The sequence below is a fragment of the Macrobrachium nipponense genome, chromosome 20 (genome assembly GCF_015104395.2).
Source record: "Macrobrachium nipponense isolate FS-2020 chromosome 20, ASM1510439v2, whole genome shotgun sequence".
NCBI lineage: Eukaryota > Metazoa > Arthropoda > Malacostraca > Decapoda > Palaemonidae > Macrobrachium > Macrobrachium nipponense.
Window position 1 is genome coordinate 34,807,676 of NC_061089.1, and position 16,963 is coordinate 34,824,638.

Below are 16,963 nucleotides of genomic sequence, written 5' to 3' on the forward strand. Positions count from 1 at the left end.
GTGGCTTCCGTCCCGATCGAAGCATGCAGAAGGGAAGGGCTACACCAGTGTAGGCCAGTGTCTGCACTCCCAATCGATGCTTCCAGAAGGGAAGGGCTCCACCAGCGTAAGCCAGTGGCTTCACTCCCCATTGAAGCATGCAGAAGGGATGGGCTACACCAATGTAGGACAGAAGCTGCCCACCACATCAATGCTTGTAGAAGGGAAGGGCTCCACAAGCGTAGGCCAGTGGCTTCACTCCCCACCGAAGCATGCAGAAGAGAAGGGCTACACCAATGTAGGCCAGTGTTTGCCCTCCTCATCGATGCTTGCAGAAGGGAAGGGCTTCACCAGCACAGGCCAGTAGCTGCCCTCCCCATCGAAGCATGCAGAAGGGATGAGCTCCACCAGTGTAGGCCAAGAGCTGCCCTCCACATCGAAGTATGCAGAAGGGAAGGGCTTCACCAGCGTAGGCCAGTGGCAGCCATCCCCATCAATGCTTGCAGAAGGGAAGGGCTTCACCAAGGAAGGCCAGTGGCTGCACTCCCCAACAAAGCATGTAGAAGGGAAGGACTCCACCAGTGGAGTCAGTGGCTACCCACTCCATCGAAGCATGCAGAAGGGAAGGGTTTCACCAGAGTGGCCAGTGGCTGCCCTCCCCATCAATACTTGCAGAAGGGAAGGGCTTAACCAGCGTAGGCAAGTGGCTGCCCTCCCTATCGAAGCATGAAGAAGGGTAGGGCTTCACCAGTAGAGGACATTAGCTGCCATCCCCATTGATGCTTGCAGAAGGGAATGGCTCAATAAGCAAGGGCCAGTGGCTGCCCTCCCCATCGATGCTTGCAGAAGGGAAGGGCTCCACCAGCGTGGGCCAGTGGCTTCCCTTCCCATCGATGCATGCAGAGGGGAAGGGCTCCACCAGCAGAGGCCAGTGGCTGCCCTCCCCATCAAAGCATGTAAAAGGGAAGGGCTTCATTAGCATAGGCCTGTCGCTGCCCACCCCATGGAAGCATGCAGAAGGGAAGAGCTCCACCAGCGTAGGCCAGTGGCTGTGCTCCCCATCCAAGCATGCAGAAGGGAAGGGCTTCAACAGTGTAGTCCAGTGGTTGCCCTCCCAATCAATGCTTGCGGAAGGATAGGGATTCACCAGCATAGGCCAGTGGCTGCACTCCCCATCGATGCTTGCAGAAGGGCAGTGCTCCACCAGCATAGGCCAATGCCTGCCCACCCCATCGATGCTTGCAGAATAGAAGGGCTTCACCAGCATAGGCCAGTGGCTGCTCTCTCCATCGAAGGATGCAGAAGGTAAGGGTTCCTTCAGCAGAGAACAGTGGCTGCCCTATCCATCAAAGCATGCAGAAGGGAAGGGCTCCGCCAGTGTAGGCCAGTGGCTGCCCTCAACATCAAAGCATGCAGAAGGGAAGGTCTCCACCAGCATAGGCCAGTGGATGCCCTCCCCATCGAAGCATGGAGAATGCATGGCTCCACCAGCGGAGGCCAGTGGCTGCCCTCCCCATCAAAGCATGCAGAAGGGAAGGGCTCAACAAGCGGTGGCCAGTGGCTGCCCTCCCTTTCGAAGCATGCAAAAGGGAAGGGCTCCACCATTGGAGGCCGGTGGCTGCCCACCCCATTGAAGCATGCATAAGTGAAGGGCTTCACCAGGGGAGGCCAGTGGCTGCACTCCCCATCGAAGCATGCAGAAGGGAAGGGTTTCTAACAGCCAGGGCCAATGGCTGCCCTCCCCATCGATTCTTGCAGAAGGGAAGGGCTCAACAAGCGAAGGCCAGTGGCTGCCCTCCCCATCGATGCTTGTAGATGGGAAGGGCTCCACCAGCGTGGGCCAGTGGCATCTCTCCCCATCGATGCTTGCAGAAGGGAAGGATTCCACCAGCAGATGACAGTGGCTGCCCTCCCCATCGAAGCATGTAAAAGGGAAGGGCTTCACTAGCATAGGCCAGTGGCTGCCCTCCCCATCATAGCATCCACAAAGGGTAGTGCTCCACCAGCGTAGGCCAATGGCTGCCCATCCACATCGATGCTTGCAAAATGGAAGGGCTTCACCAGCGTGGGCCAGTGGCAGCTTTCCCCATCGAAGGATACAGAAGGGAAGGGCTTCAACAGTGTAGGACAGTGGCTGCCCTCCCCATCAACAAGCAGAGGCCACTAGCTGCCCTCCCCTTCGAAACATGCGGAATGGAAGGTCTCCACCTGTGAAGGCCAGCGGCTGCCCACCCTATCGAAGTATGCAGAAATGAAGGGCTTCACCAGCGGAGGCCAGTGGCTGTACTCCCCATAGAAGCATGCAGAAGGGAAGGGCTTCATCAGCAGAGGCCAGTGGCTGCCCACCCCATCGAAGCATGCAGAAGGGAAGGGTTTAACCAGCATGGGCCAATGCCTGCCTTCCCATTGATGCTTGCAGAAGGGAAGGGCTTAACCAGCATAGGCCAGTGGCTGCCCTCCCCCATCGAAGCATGCAAAAGGGTAGGGCTTCACCAGCAGAGGACATTGGCTGCCCTCCCCATTGATGCTTGCAGAAGGGAAGGGCTCAACAAGCGGAGGCCAGTTGCTGCCCTCCTCATCGATGCTTGCAGAAGGGAAGGGCTTTGCCAGTGTAGGGCAGTGGCTGCCCTCCTCATTGATGCTTGCAGAAGGGAAGGGCTCCACTAGCGGAGCCCAGTGGATGCCCTCCTTATCGAAGTATGTTAAAGGGAAGGGCATCACCAACATAGGCCAGTGGCTGCCCTCAAAATCAAAGCATGAAAAAGGGAAGGGCATCACCAGCGTAGGCCAGTGACCGCCCTCCCTATTAATGCTTGCAGAAGGTAAGGGCTCCACCAGCGTAGGCCTGTGGCTGCCCTCCCCAACGAAGCATGCAGAAGGGAAGGTCTCCACTAGTGTAGGCCAGTGCTGCCCTCCCTATTAATCTTGCTTGCAGAAGGGAAGGGCTCCACAAGCAGAGGCCAGTGGCTGCCCTCCCCATCGAAGCATGCAGAAGGGAGGGGCTCCACCAGCGAAGGCCTGTGGCTGCCCTCCCCATCTAAGCATGCAGGAGGGAAGGGCTTCACCAACGTATACCAGTCGCTGCCCTCCCCATCGATGCTTGCAGAAGGGAAGGGCTCCACCAGCATGGGCCAGTGGCTGCCCTCCCCATCAAACCATACAGAAAGGAAGGTCTCCACCAACGTAGGCCGGTGGCTTTGCCCTCCCCCCATCGCAGCATGCCTAAGGGAAAAAAATGGCTCACCACATAAGGCCAGTGGCTTGCCCTACCACATCCAAACTTGCAGAAGGGAAGGGCTCTACCAGGGGAGGCCAGTATCCCTGCCCTCCCCCTCCCCAGAAAAAGCAATGCCCAGGAAAGGAAGGGCCTTTCACCACGTATACAGTCGCTTGCCCCCCCCCCCCATCGCCAATCGAATGCTGGCAAAGGGTTTGGGAGGCCCCCCTTTCCCCCCACCGGGGAGCCAGTGGGGCCGGGGGAAGTGGCTGCCCTTCCCGCCCATCGAAGCATTGCAGTAAAGGAAGGGTTTTTTTTTTTTTTTTACCCCACAGCAGGGGCCAGTGGCTGCCCCTCCCCAATCGAAGCATGCAGAAGGAAGGCTCCACCATCGGAGGCAAGTGGCTGCCCTTCCCATCGAAGCTTCATATGGAATGGCCCACCAAGCGGAGGCCATGGCCGTCCGCTTCTCCATCGAAGCTTCATAAGGGAAGGACTCCACCAGCGGAGGCCAGGGGCTGCCCTCCCCATCGAAGCATGTAGAAGGGAATGGCTCCAGCGGTGGCCAGTGGCTACCCTCCCCAGTGAAGCATGCAGAAGGGAAGGGCTCCAGCAGCCGAGGCAAGTGATTCCCCTCCCCATCATGAAAGCTATAGCAGAAGGGGAAGGGTTCCACCAGCAAGAGGCCAAGTGGCCTGCCCTCCCCACCTTAATGCATAGCAGAATGGGAAGGGCTCCAACCAGGGCGGACGGCCAGGGGCTGCCCACCCTTCGAAGCAATGCAGAAGGGAAGGGGCTCCCCAAGCCATCAAGACCAGTGGCTTCCCTCCCGATCAAAAGCATGCAGAAGGGAAAGTGTTCCCACCAGCATAGGCCATGTGGCTTCCCTCCCCAGTCGAAGCAATGCCAGAAAAGGGAAGGGCTCCACCAGCATAGGCCAGTGGCTTCCCTCCCCATCGAAGCATCGCAAAAGGGAAGGGTGGGCCTTCCGCCAGCCGGAGGTCAGGCGGCTGGCCTCCCCATCGAAGCATGCATGAAGGGAAAGGGCTTTCCCCACCAGCAGAGGGTCAGGGGCTGCCCTCCCCATCGGAAGCATGCAGAAGGGAAAGGGCTTCACCAAACAGCCGAGGTCCAGGGGCTTTCCCCTCCCATCCCGAGATCGAAGCCGAGAGGATATAGCGAAGAATGGGAATAGGGACTTTCACCATGACCGAAAGGTCAGGGGCCGAGGAGAGAGAGAGGTCAGGGGCCCTTCTCCCATCGAAGCATGCAGAAAGGGAAATAAGGGCCCCCTTCCAGCCGCAGGCAGTCAGGGGCTTGCCCTTCCCCCATCGAAGCATGCATGAAGGGAAGGGCTTCACCAAGCAAGAAGGTCCAGGGGCTTGCCTACCCATACGAAGCATGCAGAAGGGAAGGGCTGCCACCAGCCCAGAGGTTCAGGGGGCTTGCCCATCCCCATACGAAGCATGCAGAAGGGAAGGGCCCTTTCACCCAGCCGAGGTCAGGGGCCTGCCCTCCCCCAATCGAAGGCATGCAGAAGGGAAGGGCCGGGTTCTTAACCAGCAGAGGTCAGGGGCTTCCCTCCCCATCGGGAAGCATGCAAAAGAAGGGAAGGCTTCCCACCCAGCCGAGTCCCGGGGCTGCCCTCCCCATCAAGCAATTAAGGGAAGGGCTCCACCAGCCGCCCAAAGGTCAAGGGCTTCCCTCCCATCGAAGCATGCAGGAAGGGAAGGCTTCACCAGGGCAGAGCCAGTGGTTGCCCTTCCCCATTTGAAGGCATGAATGAAGTGAAGGGCTCAACCAGTGAGGGCCAAGGGTGGCTTGCCCTTCCATTTGAAGCGTGAATGGAAGGGAAAGGGTTCCCACCAGGGGCATTAAGCCAGTTGGTTTCCCCTCCCCATCGAAGCATTGCAGAAAGGAAGGTCCACCAGCATAGCCATGGCTTCCCTCCCCAAATCGGAAGGGCATTGCCCAAGAAGGGAGGACTCCCACCAAGCCGAGGCCAGGGGCTGCCCTCCCCATCAAAGCATGCAGAAGGAAGGGCTTCACAGGCAGAGGCCAGTGGCCCTTCCCTCCCCACGAAGCATTGCAAGAGGGAGGGACTCCACCAGCTGAGGCCAGGGGCTTGCCCTCCCCAATCGAAGCTGCAAGGGAAGGGAGGGCTTCACCAAGCAGAGGTCAGGGGCTTCCCTCCCCAATCGAAGCATGCAGAAAGAAGGGCTCCACCAGGCCGGAGGTCAAGGCCCTGCCCTCCCCATTCGAAGCATGTGCAGAAGGGAAGGGCTTCACCAGCAAGGGAAGGGTTCAGGGTCAGGGGCTGGCCCTCCCCATCGAAGCATGGCAGAAGGAAGGCTTTCCCACCAGCAGAGGTCCAAAGGGCTTCCCTCCCCAATCGAAGCATGCAGAAGGGAAGGGCTTCCACCAGCCGAGGTCAGGGGCGCCTCCCATCGAAGCATGCAAGAAAGGAAGGGCTCCACCAGGGCCGAGGTCAGGGGCTTCCCTCCCCATCGAAGCAGCAGAAGGGAAGGGCTTCAACCAGCAGGGAGGCAGTGGTTGCCCTTCCCCATTGAAGCCATGATGAAGTGAAGGGCTCCAACAGTGGCCAGCCAGGGTGGCTGCCCCTTCCCATTGGGAAGCATGATGAAGGGAAGGGTCCCACCAGCATAAGCCCAGTGGGTTTCCCTCCCCAATCGAAGCATGCAGAAAGGGAAGGGTTCCACAGCATTAGGCCAGTGGCCTTCCCTCCCCATCGAAGCATGCAGGAAGGGAAGGGACCTCCACCAGCGAGGCCAGGGGCTGGCCCTCCCCATCAAAGCCCATTGCCCAGAAGGAAGGCTTCACCAGCAAGAGGCCATGGGCTGCCCTTCCCATCGAAGCATGCAGAAAGGAAGGTCTCCAACAGTGGAGGCCAGTGGCTGCCCTCCCTATTGAAGCATGTTAAAGGGAAGGGCATCACCAACATAGGCCAGTGGCTGCCCTCCACATCAAAGCATGAAAAAGGGAAGGGCGTCACCAGCGTAGGCCAGTGACCGCCCTCCCTATTAATGCTTGCAGAAGGTAAGGGCTCCACCAGCGTAGGCCTGTTGCTGCCCTCCCCAACGAAGCATGCAGAAGGGAAGGTCTCCACTAGTGTAGGCCAGTGCTGCCCACCCATAGCAGCATGCAGAAGGGAAGGGCTCCACAAGCAGAGGCCAGTGGCTGCCCTCCCCATCTAAGCATGCAGGAGGGAAGGGCTTCACCAACGTATACCAGTCGCTGCCCTCCCCATCGATGCTTGCAGAAGGGAAGGGCTCCACCAGCATGGGCCAGTGGCTTCCATCCCCATCGAAGCATGCAGAAGAAGGGCTCCACCAGCAGAGGCTGGGTGGCTGCCCACCCCATCGAACCATACAGAAAGGAAGGTCTCCACCAACGTAGGCCGGTGGCTGCCCTCCCCATCGCAGCATGCAGAAGGGAATGGCTCAACCAGCATAGGCCAGTGGCTGCCCTACACATCAAAGCTTGCAGAAGGGAAGGGCTCTACCAGGGAGGCCAGTATCTGCCCTCCCCATCGAAGCATGCAGGAAGGAAGGGCTTCACCAGCGTATACCAGTCGCTGCCCTCCCCATCGATGCTTGCAGAAGGGAAGAGCTCCACCAGCGTGGGCCAGTGGCTGCCCTTCCCATCAAAGCATGCAGAAAGGAAGGGCTCCACCAGCAGGGGCCAGTGGCTGCCCTCCCCATCGAAGCATGCAGAAGGAAGGGCTCCACCAGCGGAGGCCAGTGGCTGCCCTCCCCACCGATGCATGTAGAAGGGAAGGGCTCCACCAGCGGAGGCCAGTGGCTGCCCTTCCCATCGAAGCATTCATAAGGGAATGGCTCCACCAGCGGAGGCCAGTGGCCGCCCTTCTCCATCGAAGCATTCATAAGGGAAGGACTCCACCAGCGGAGGCCAGGGGCTGCCCTCCCCATCGAAGCATGTAGAAGGGAACGGCTCCACCAGCGGTGGCCAGTGGCTACCCTCCCCAGTGAAGCATGCAGAAGGGAAGGGCTCCAGCAGCCGAGGCAAGTGACTCCCCTCCCCATCGAAGCATGCAGAAGGGAAGGGTTCCACCAGCAGAGGCCAGTGGCTGCCCTCCCCATTAAAGCATGCAGATGGGAAGGGCTCCACTAGCGGAGGCCAGGGGCTGCCCACCCCTTCGAAGCATGCAGAAGGGAAGAGCTCCACCAGCGGAGGCCAGTGGCCACCCTCCCCATCGAAGCATGCAGAAGGGAAGTGTTCCACCAGCATAGGCCAGTGGCTTCCCTCCCGATCAAAGCATGCAGAAGGGAAGTGTTCCACCAGCATAGGCCAGTGGCTTCCCTCCCCATCGAAGCATGCAGAAAGGAAGGGTTCCACCAGCATAGGCCAGTGGCTTCCTTCCCCATCGAAGCATGCAGAAGGGAAGGGCTCCACCAGCCGAGGCCAGGGGCTGCCCTCCCCATCGAAGCATGCAGAAGGGAAGGGCTTCACCAGCAGAGGCCAGTGGCTGCCCTTCCCATTGAAGCATGATGAAGGGAAGGGCTCCACCAGCATAGGCCAGTGGTTGCCCTCCCCATCGAAGCATGCAGAAGGGAAGGGTTCCACCAGCATAAGCCAGTGGTTTCCCTCCCCATCGAAGCATGCAGAAGGGAAGGGTTCCACCCAGCATAGGCCAATGGCTTCCCTCCCCATCGGGGGGGGGGAAGCATGGCAGAAGGGGTGAAGGGCTCCACCAGCCCGAGGTCCCAGGGGCTCCCTCCCCAATCGAAAGCATGTAGAAGGGAAGGGCATTCACCAGCAGAGGCCAGTGGTTGGCCCTTCCCATTGGAAGGCCCATTGATGAAGGAAGGGTGTCCACCAGCATAAGCCAGTGGTTTCCCTCCCCATCGAAGCATGCAGAAGGGAAGGGTTCCACCAGCATAGGCCAGTGGCTTCCCTCCCCATCGAAGCATGCAGAAGGGAAGGGCTTCACCAGCAGAGGCCAGTGGCTGCCCTTCCCATCGAAGCATGCAGAAGGGAAGGTCTCCAACAGTGGAGGCCAGTGGCTGCCCTTCCAACTGAAGCATGATGAAGGGAAGGGCTCCACCAGCATAGGCCAGTGGTTGCCCTCCCTATCGAAGCATGTAGAAGGGAAGGGCTCCACCAGCAGATGTCATTGGCTGCCTCCCCACCGAAGCATGCAGAAGTGTAGGGCAGCCACTGACATCTGGTGGTGGAGCCCTTCCCCTCAGTGGCTTCCCTCCCCATCGAAGTATGCTGTAGGTGCTCCACCAGAGGTGGCCATTGGCTTCACTCTCCATCGAAGCATGCAGAAGGGAAGGGCTCCACCAGCAGATGTCTTTGGCTTCCCTCCCCATTGAAACATGCAGAAGGGCTCCACTGCTGGTGGAGCCCTTCTGCATGCTTTGATGTGGAGGGCAGCTACTGGCCCCCGCTGGTGGGGCCCTTCCCTTCTGCATTTTTCGATGGGGAGTGAAGCCAATGGCCTCCACTGGTGGACCCCCTTCTTCAAGCTTCGACGGGGAGGGAAGCCACTGGCCTACGCTGGTAGAGCCCTTCCCTTCTGCATGCTTCAATGGGGAGGGCAGCCAGTGGCTTCCATTGGTGGAATGGGGAGGGCAGCCACTGGCCTCTGCTGGTTGGAGCCCCTTCTGCATGCTTCGATGGGGTGGGAAACCACTGCCCTCCGCTGGCGGATCCCTTCCCTTCTGCATGCTTCGATGGGGAGGGAAGCCACTGGCCTCCGCTCTTGTAGCCCCAGTGGCTTCCCTCCCCACCGAAGCATGCAGAAGGGCTCCACCAGCAGATGCCAGAGGCTTCCCTACCTGGTGAAGCATAGGGAAGGGCTCTACCAGTGTAGACCAGTGGCTTCCTTCATCACCGAAGCAAGCAGAATGGCTCCATCAATAGAGGCCAGTGTCTTACTTCCCCATCGAAGCATGCAGAAGGGCTCCCACAATAGAGGCCAGTGGCTGCGCCTCTCCATTGAATCATGCAGGAGGGCTCCACCAGTAGAGGACAGTACCTTGCCCAACTTAGGGAAGCATGCGTAAGGGCTCCACCAGTATAGGGTAATGACTGCCCCTCCCCACCGAGTCACGCGGAAGGACAGACTCGCACAGTAAGTGCCAAATCCTGTTCTTCCCACCATGGCAGGTACGACAGACTCGAGTGGCAGACACCTAAGGCAGTTTTTCTCACTCAGCCAAGACAACAAAGTCTGTCTAAACAGCCAGGTAATGCAGACAGCCCACCATGGCCGTTTGGCAGACTCCACCATCAGGGGCCAATGACTGCTCCTCCCCACTGGGGTAGGCAGGTGGACTCCACCAGTTGGAGTAACAGCTGTTTTCCCCAACCAACTGAGACTCCAATGGTGGGGCCAATAGCTGGTTTCCCTCAACCAGCTGTTGGCTCCAAGTGGAGCCCTTCTGCCTGCTCAGCACAGAAGAGTAGTTATTAACTTCTGCCAGTGCCTTCTGCCTACCTGAGTTGGGTTAGCAGCTGCCCTTCCCCATGGGCGAAGGCAGATGGACTCCTCCATAGGGGCCAACAGCTGTCCTTCCCCACCAGGAAATGTGGATGGACTCCTCCATCAGGGGCCAGTGGTTACCCTTCCCCACCGGGACAGGTGGATGGATTCTTCCTAAAGGAACCAGTGACTGCTCTTCACCAATGAGGCAGGTGGACGGAGTCCTCCATTGGGGACAAGCACTGCTGTGCCCAACTGGGCATGTGGACGTTCTCCTCCATTGGAGCCAACAGCTGCCCTTCCCCAACAGGCCAGGAGGACAGACTCTGCCGGCAGGGGCAAGGATTGCCCTTCCCTGCCGAGGCAGGTGGAAGGACTCTACCAGTGGGGACTGGTGGCTGCCCCTCCCCACTGAGGCAGGCGGAAGGGCTCCATAGGGAGCCAACAGCTGGTTGGGGGAAACCAGCCATTGGCCCCACCGTTGGAGTCTGTCAGCTGGTTGGGGGAAACCAGCTGTTAGTTGGTTGGGGGAAACCAACTGTTACTCCAATGGGTGGGGCCCATCTGCCTGGCCCGGTGGGGAAGGATAGCCATTGGCCCTGCTGGTGGAGCCTTTCCACCCGCCTCAGTGGGGAGGGGCAGCCACCGGTCCCTGCCGGTGGAGTCTGTCTGCTTGGCTTGTTGGGGAAGGGCAGCTGTTGGTTCCAATGAAGGGGTCCATTCACATGCCCCGGTGGGCACAGCAATGCTTGTCCCCAATAGAGGAGTCCATCCACCTGCCCCATTGGTGAAGAGCAGCCACTGGTGCCTTTAGGAAGAATCCATCTGCCTGTCCTGGTGGGGAAGGGCAACCACTGGCCCCTGATGGAAGAGTCCATCCACATGTCCTGGTGGGGAAGGACAGCCGTTGGCCCGTATGGAGGAGTCCATCCGCCTTCCCCCGTGGGAAAGGGCAGTTGTTAACCCCACTCAAATAAGCAGAAAGCGTCCACTGGCAGAAGTCAGTAACTGCCTTTCCCTGCTGAGCAGGCAAAAAGGCTCCACTTGGAACCAACAGCTGGTTGGGGGAAACCAGCCACTGGCCCCTGTTGGAGTCTCAGCTGGCTGGGGGAAACCAGCTGTTACTCCAACTTGTGGAGTCCATCTGCCTACATCAGTGGGAAGGAGCAGTCATTGGCCCTGATGGTGGAGTCTGCCCAACTGCTGTGGTTGGCAGTCTGCCTTCCCTGGCTGTTTAGGCAGTCGTTGGCTTCCACTGGCTGCCTGAGAAAGACTGCCTTTGGCGTCTGCCAGCTAAGTCTGTCCTACCTACCCTGGTGGGAAGGGCAGGATTTGGCACTTACTGGGTAAGTCTGTCCATCTGCTCCAATGTGGAAGGGCAGCTTTCAGCTCCTGCTGAGGAAGTCTGGCTCACCATCTTTTTCCTCTCTGGAACTGATTCTTCGCAGCCGTCTGCTGGAACTGTGCCCGAGTCTGTTTCAACTGATTCTTCTCCTTGGTCTTCTTTCGACATTTTTTTGGCTTCGGACTCGGTGGCCTCTGCTTCTTTCGTCCTGGAATTCTTTTCCGGGGCAGCCCTGGAATCCGCCATACAAACGGTTTACCCTGAGATTGAGCCTTAGGCCTGGGATCTCTTGATTCTTCTTTGTCATCTGATTCCTCATCCTCTGATTCTCCCTCGTCTGATTCTTCATCTTGTTCTGGTTTCCCATCATCCTCTTCTTCATCGCCTTGTTCCTCCTCTCCAATATCTGACTCTTCTTTAGCTAATTCCTCATCATGTTCCAATTCGACCTCCTTTCCAAATTCTCCATCATCAGATTCTCCATCCTCCTCTGGTTCTTTATCATCTTCTGACTCCTTGTTGTCTTCTGAGTCTATGCTGTCCGCTATTAACAACTTTTCCTTATCGTCTTCTGTTTCCTCCACCTCTTCAGAATCACCCAATTCTTTGGCATGTTCAGATTCTTCAGCAATGAAGAATCCCGAATTTTCCTCATCGCTCACCTCCTGTAAGCCTAAATCTGCTTCACCTATTACAGGTACAATTTCAGGCGGGTCCTGTATTTCCTGTCTTTCCTTCCTCTTTCCTTTCCTTCTATTCCTCCGTGCTTTACCTCTTTTCTCCTTCTCAAGCGATTCTTTTTCTTCTGTGCTATCTGTTATTAACGACTTTTCCTTATCGTCTTCTGATTCCTCTGCCTCTTTAGAATTTCCCGATTCTTTAGCATGTTCAGATTCTTCAGCAATGAAGAATTCAGGTTTTTCCTCATTGTTCACCTCCTGTAGGCCTAAATCTGCTTCACCTGTTACAGGTACAGTTTCAGGCTGGTCCTGTATTTCCTGTCTTTCCTTCATTTCCTGTCTTTCCTTCCTCTTTCTATTCCTTCCATGTCTCCGTGCTTTACCTCTCTTCTCCTCCTCCTCAACACATTCATTTTCCATATGTTCCACTTCAGACAGTAAGCTGAAGGGGTTGGCAATGGAAAATTCGGCCATTTCCTCCTCAACAGGTACTGCCTTTTCCTCTCTTGAATGTGTCTCACATCTAGTCCCTTCTACTTCAGGTTCACTTTCAACATGTACCCCTTCCAATTCTGTATTGTCTGCTGCCTCTGAAACAACCACATTTTCCTTCTCGACACAGTCTTGTTTTGCCTGCCTCTTTTTTCTCTGTCTATTTCTCTGTGCTTTACCTCTCTTTCCCTCCTCCTCAACACATTCATTTTCCATATGTTCCACTTCAGACAGTAAGCTGAAGGGGTTGGCAATGGAAATTTCGGCCATATCCTCCTCAACAGGTACTGAATTTTCCTCTCCTGAATGTGTCTCATATCTAGTCCTTCCTACTTCCCCTTCTAATTCTGTATTGTCTGCTGCTTCTGAAACAACAACGTTTTCCTTCTCTAAACCGTCTTGTTGTTTTTCCTGCCTCTTTTTTCTCTGTCTATTTCTCTGTGATTTACATTTCTTCTCCTCGGGCAAATCGTCCACATTTTCTACTTTTTCACAGCTGGCCTCTCCTACCTCATTTTGGATGAGCTTCCTTGCTATTTCCTCTTGTAAGTAGTCTTCTCTTTCCTTCAGTCTCAACTTATCCTCCATTAAGAGAGATTCTTGTTGGCGGATAGACTCTTCCTTCGCCTTCAATTCTCTTTCAAGGTTAAAGAGACCCTCTTCCACTTTTAGGACAGCTTCTTCTCTTGCCTTCAAATTCTCCTCCAATCCTAAAAGATTATTGAGTGTTATCGTTACAGCCTCTTCTTTCGCCTGTAACTCTTCATCGAATCTAATGAGATCCTTTTCCAGTTTCAAGACAGCTTCTTGTTTGCCTTGTAATTCTTTGTCGAACAGAAGGAGATTCTTCTCTGTATCCAGGACGGCTGCTTCCCTTCGCTTTAATTCATCCGATTCCAAGTGGACCGCCTCTTTTCCTTCCAAGGGGACCGTTTCTCTTCCTTCCAAGAGGACCGTCTCTCTTCTTTCCAATAGAAAGTCCTCTTTGGTTTTAGGCTGCTTCCCTTGTTTCCCATGTCCCACCTTTGGCTGTTTCTTTCCTGCCTTCAGCTGTTGCTTTTCTTCCTCTTTTAATCTCTTCTCTTCATTTTTCATCTCTTTCTTCATTTCTTGTAATTTCGAATGCTTCTTATCAAGTTCTTTTCCTCTCTGCACCAGACTCTTCTCCTTGTCCTCCACTTCTTTCTTCACCTTCGCCATGTACAAGTTGAACTCCTTTTCCTTTTGAATGACTTCCCTCAAGAGCGAGCTCGCTTCTTTCTCCCTTCTAGTAACTTCCTCTTCCATCTGCTTTCGAAGCGAGTTCAGTCTCTCATCCTCCTCTCTGTTCCTTTTGTCGTTTTCTTGCGAGGAATCATGAACTTTTTCTTCCTCCTTCTGCTTTATCAAGTGATCTTTCTCCACCAGACGACGCTGCAGAGTTTCAGTCAGGTCCTCGGCCTCTTTCAGTAGTCGATTCGTTTTCCGTTCCTGCTCCAAAGCCCTCTGTAAGGCTTCTTGTAACGCCGCATTTTCATCATCTTTCTCTCGTAACCTCTTTTCATGATCGCCTTCTGTCTCCACGATGTTCTTCTTCATCGTCAGCACCTCCTCCTGCGCCTCTTCTAGCAGCTTCTCCATTTCGTTTCCACGGCTGGAAACCTCACTCAATTCTTCCCGATGAAGGTCTTCCATTGCCACGATGTCGTTCTTTAAAGCCATTACTTCCTCCTGAGCTTCTTCCATTAGATTTTCCATTGTATTTCCATGAAGTTTGGCTTCTCTCAGTTCTTCGTGTAACTGCTCATTTTCCACCAGTAGTTCTTCTTGACGACGCAAGATGTTTGCGATTTCAGAATTATCCGTACCATCTTGCTGTTCGTTCTCATATTGCAGTTGGCCCTGTTCTTCTTGCGACATCATCGTTTCTACATTGCTCTCCTCTATTTCCGAGTCGTCGTTCTTTTCATAAGAATTCTTTCCAAAATTGCGTCTCCTGTAAGCGAACCCACCCAGACAAGCACCAACAACAAGACTGGTGACACCAATTCCTGCCACCATTGGTGAAGGCCAGTCCGCCTCGTAGACGCAATCTTCATATAACGTTTTGTAATCAATGGAGTGATTACCAGGTCCATCGGTAACAAATGACGCCCATAGGGTGTCAAACACCGAAGTAAAAGCGTGGTTCAAAACCATTCCTACAAAAGCACAAGTTAATACACATAACATGTTCATTGTTAAGTTATGACTATACAAGCGTCTTGCTCGTACCATAGTTTCCAAATCTGCCACGATAAAAATTTCTGGGATTCCCCAAAATTCCTGGAAATCCCAGGGATCCGGAGGCTCCTGCAGTGCTTCGGGGAAGAGCACAAAAGTCTTCGTGGCTCCGTTCATGGCATAGGGGCTTCGGAGCTGCTTTTCCAAGATTGTCTTCAGAAGATTCTTTGAAGTGTATATCACAGTCTCCAGAGAAAGAAATGGAGTCTTTATTTCCTCCTTTGGAGGGGAGTCCTCGAAGCTGTGTCATAAACACATCTTCCTTTGAATAGGAGTTCTCGAAGTAGTCCCTTGAAGACATTTTTCAGTAAATCTTGAAGACATCTTGTGATGTATAGTATTTTGAGCTGCATTTTCATTTTCATTTCCATGTTCACTCGGTAAACGGGGTATGCATGGTCACAAAATCATAATAATTAATAATAATAATAATAATAATAAGAATCAAATAATTAATAATCATAATAATAATAAGAGTTGTAATTGAATGAATGAGAACTAGCTGATGATTTTGCGTTGTGTAAATAAATAAATCGTATAAACGGTAACGAAATCTGGATAGATAATAAATATCATTGATGAATGAGAACCAAAGAAGGGAATAAAAAATTGTTTGAATAAGAGACAGCGCGAAAATACGATCGTCACTTGATTCCCCTTTTGTACATCCTCACGAAAGACTTGAAATATATAAAATTATTTACTCAATGTTGCATATTTATGTGTATATCTATATTTGCATATTTTATATATTGTATATATATGTATATATATATATATATCTATATATATATATATATATATATATATATATATATATATATATAATATATATATATATATACGCATATACATACATACATTCATACATAGTATATAATTACACAAACAAACACGATATATATACTATATATATTATATATATATATAGATATATATATATATATATTATTATATATATATTTATATATATATAATATATATATTATCTATATTTATTTATATACATTACCTATGTATGTACGGATGTGTGTTTATGCATGCATGCATGGCAATAGATTCAGGCAGTACAGTGAATATAATAGATAAATCAACTTTAACCAGATATTTAGGCATTTCAGAAACTCGGATTCAGAGTCAAAATAAAGTTTTAAAAGGAACAGCGGGTAATAAATTAGAAGTCTAGGAAAAGTGAACTTGGAAATAGACATTTTGTCACACAAATTTGTCGAAAGTTTTCTAGTTCTAGAAGACAGATTTTTTCCCGCACAAGTATTATTCTCATTTAATTTAATGAGAAGATGTGGTATAATACTAGACTGCAGTGAAGGTAAGATTAGCCTGAAACAGGATAATCAGAAGAGCGTATGTTTTGCGCTTGACGAAGAAAAACCTCACCCAAATCCGATCAATTTGTCTGAGACAGTTTCGACAAGCGATAGAGACATACGAGAAAGGCAAGATAAAATAGAAACAGATAGAAAAGAGGAATTCCCACCATTACAGAATAGAGAATCAATGAAATGTGCATGATATATACTCAGATTCAAGTAATTACTCAGATATAAATAATGGTGATCATAGAAACTCTGAATATAACGAAAATCAAGATGTTTATACAGATACCTATACAGATACATGTACTAATAACTGTAGCAATGTAGTAATGAGTTACGGGGATAAAGGGAAAATACTAAATGAAGTATTGCTATTAGATAAAATAGAGAAATCAAATATAAATAGTATAATAGAAGTAACAGAAGAAACCAATGAAAATGCAGAACTTTGTTATTTTTCAGACAAGGAAGATGAAGAGATATGTTGGGTTAGCACCGCTGATGATAATAGAGTACAATTTATTCTCAATAGAGCAGTAACTTTAAATCCAAAATGCTTAACAAAAATATATTTAAGAGCAAAAGAGAACCTCAGTGCTAAAGATGTCCTATTGTTAAACGATGACTTGCCAGATTTTGTCAGAATGGATAATTCACTAGTCCACATGAATGGTGATAATTGTGAAGCATATGTCCAAAACTATTCAAATAAACTAACACTATACGCAGGCTCTGTCTTTTGCATAGGAATACCTATTAACAATCCTTTACTAACAGTAGAAGAAAAAGCATTTTTCTCTATAAATGGCCAAAACTCTCAAATAAATCAGGAAGTAAATAAAACAGATTTTCCAGAAAAAAGAAACAAGTTAATTCAAGTGCAAGAGAAATATAGAAATGTAATAGCTGTAGAAGGAGATAAGCTAGGAAGAACGAATGTCCTACAACATAAGATTTTGTTAGGTGATGGAGCCAAGCCATTTTTTATTCCTAATTACAGATTACCAATAAGCCAGAGGCCCATAGTTGATAATTTGATAGAGGAAATGAAAAGAGACGGAGTAATAGTTCCTTCTAAATCTCCATATAATTTTCCATTGCTGCTTGTTCCAAAGAAAGATGGCAGCTGGAGACTTGTAATAGATTATAGAAAATTCAACTCCAACACAGTTCCAGATA

At 52.0% G+C, this 16,963-nt stretch overlaps 1 protein-coding gene across 1 annotated transcript; it reads right to left on the minus strand.

Annotated features, from left to right (window-relative positions):
- Positions 1 to 9,044: 9,044 nt before the first annotated feature.
- LOC135219963 (trichohyalin-like) lies at positions 9,045 to 14,564 on the minus strand. The gene is made up of 3 exons (XM_064257209.1): positions 11,083 to 14,564; positions 9,870 to 10,023; positions 9,045 to 9,230 (listed from the first exon to the last, which is right to left on the minus strand). The coding sequence occupies exons 1-3, from the start codon at positions 14,562 to 14,564 to the stop codon at positions 9,045 to 9,047; spliced, it is 3,822 nt and encodes a 1,273-aa protein (XP_064113279.1).
- Positions 14,565 to 16,963: the final 2,399 nt, after the last annotated feature.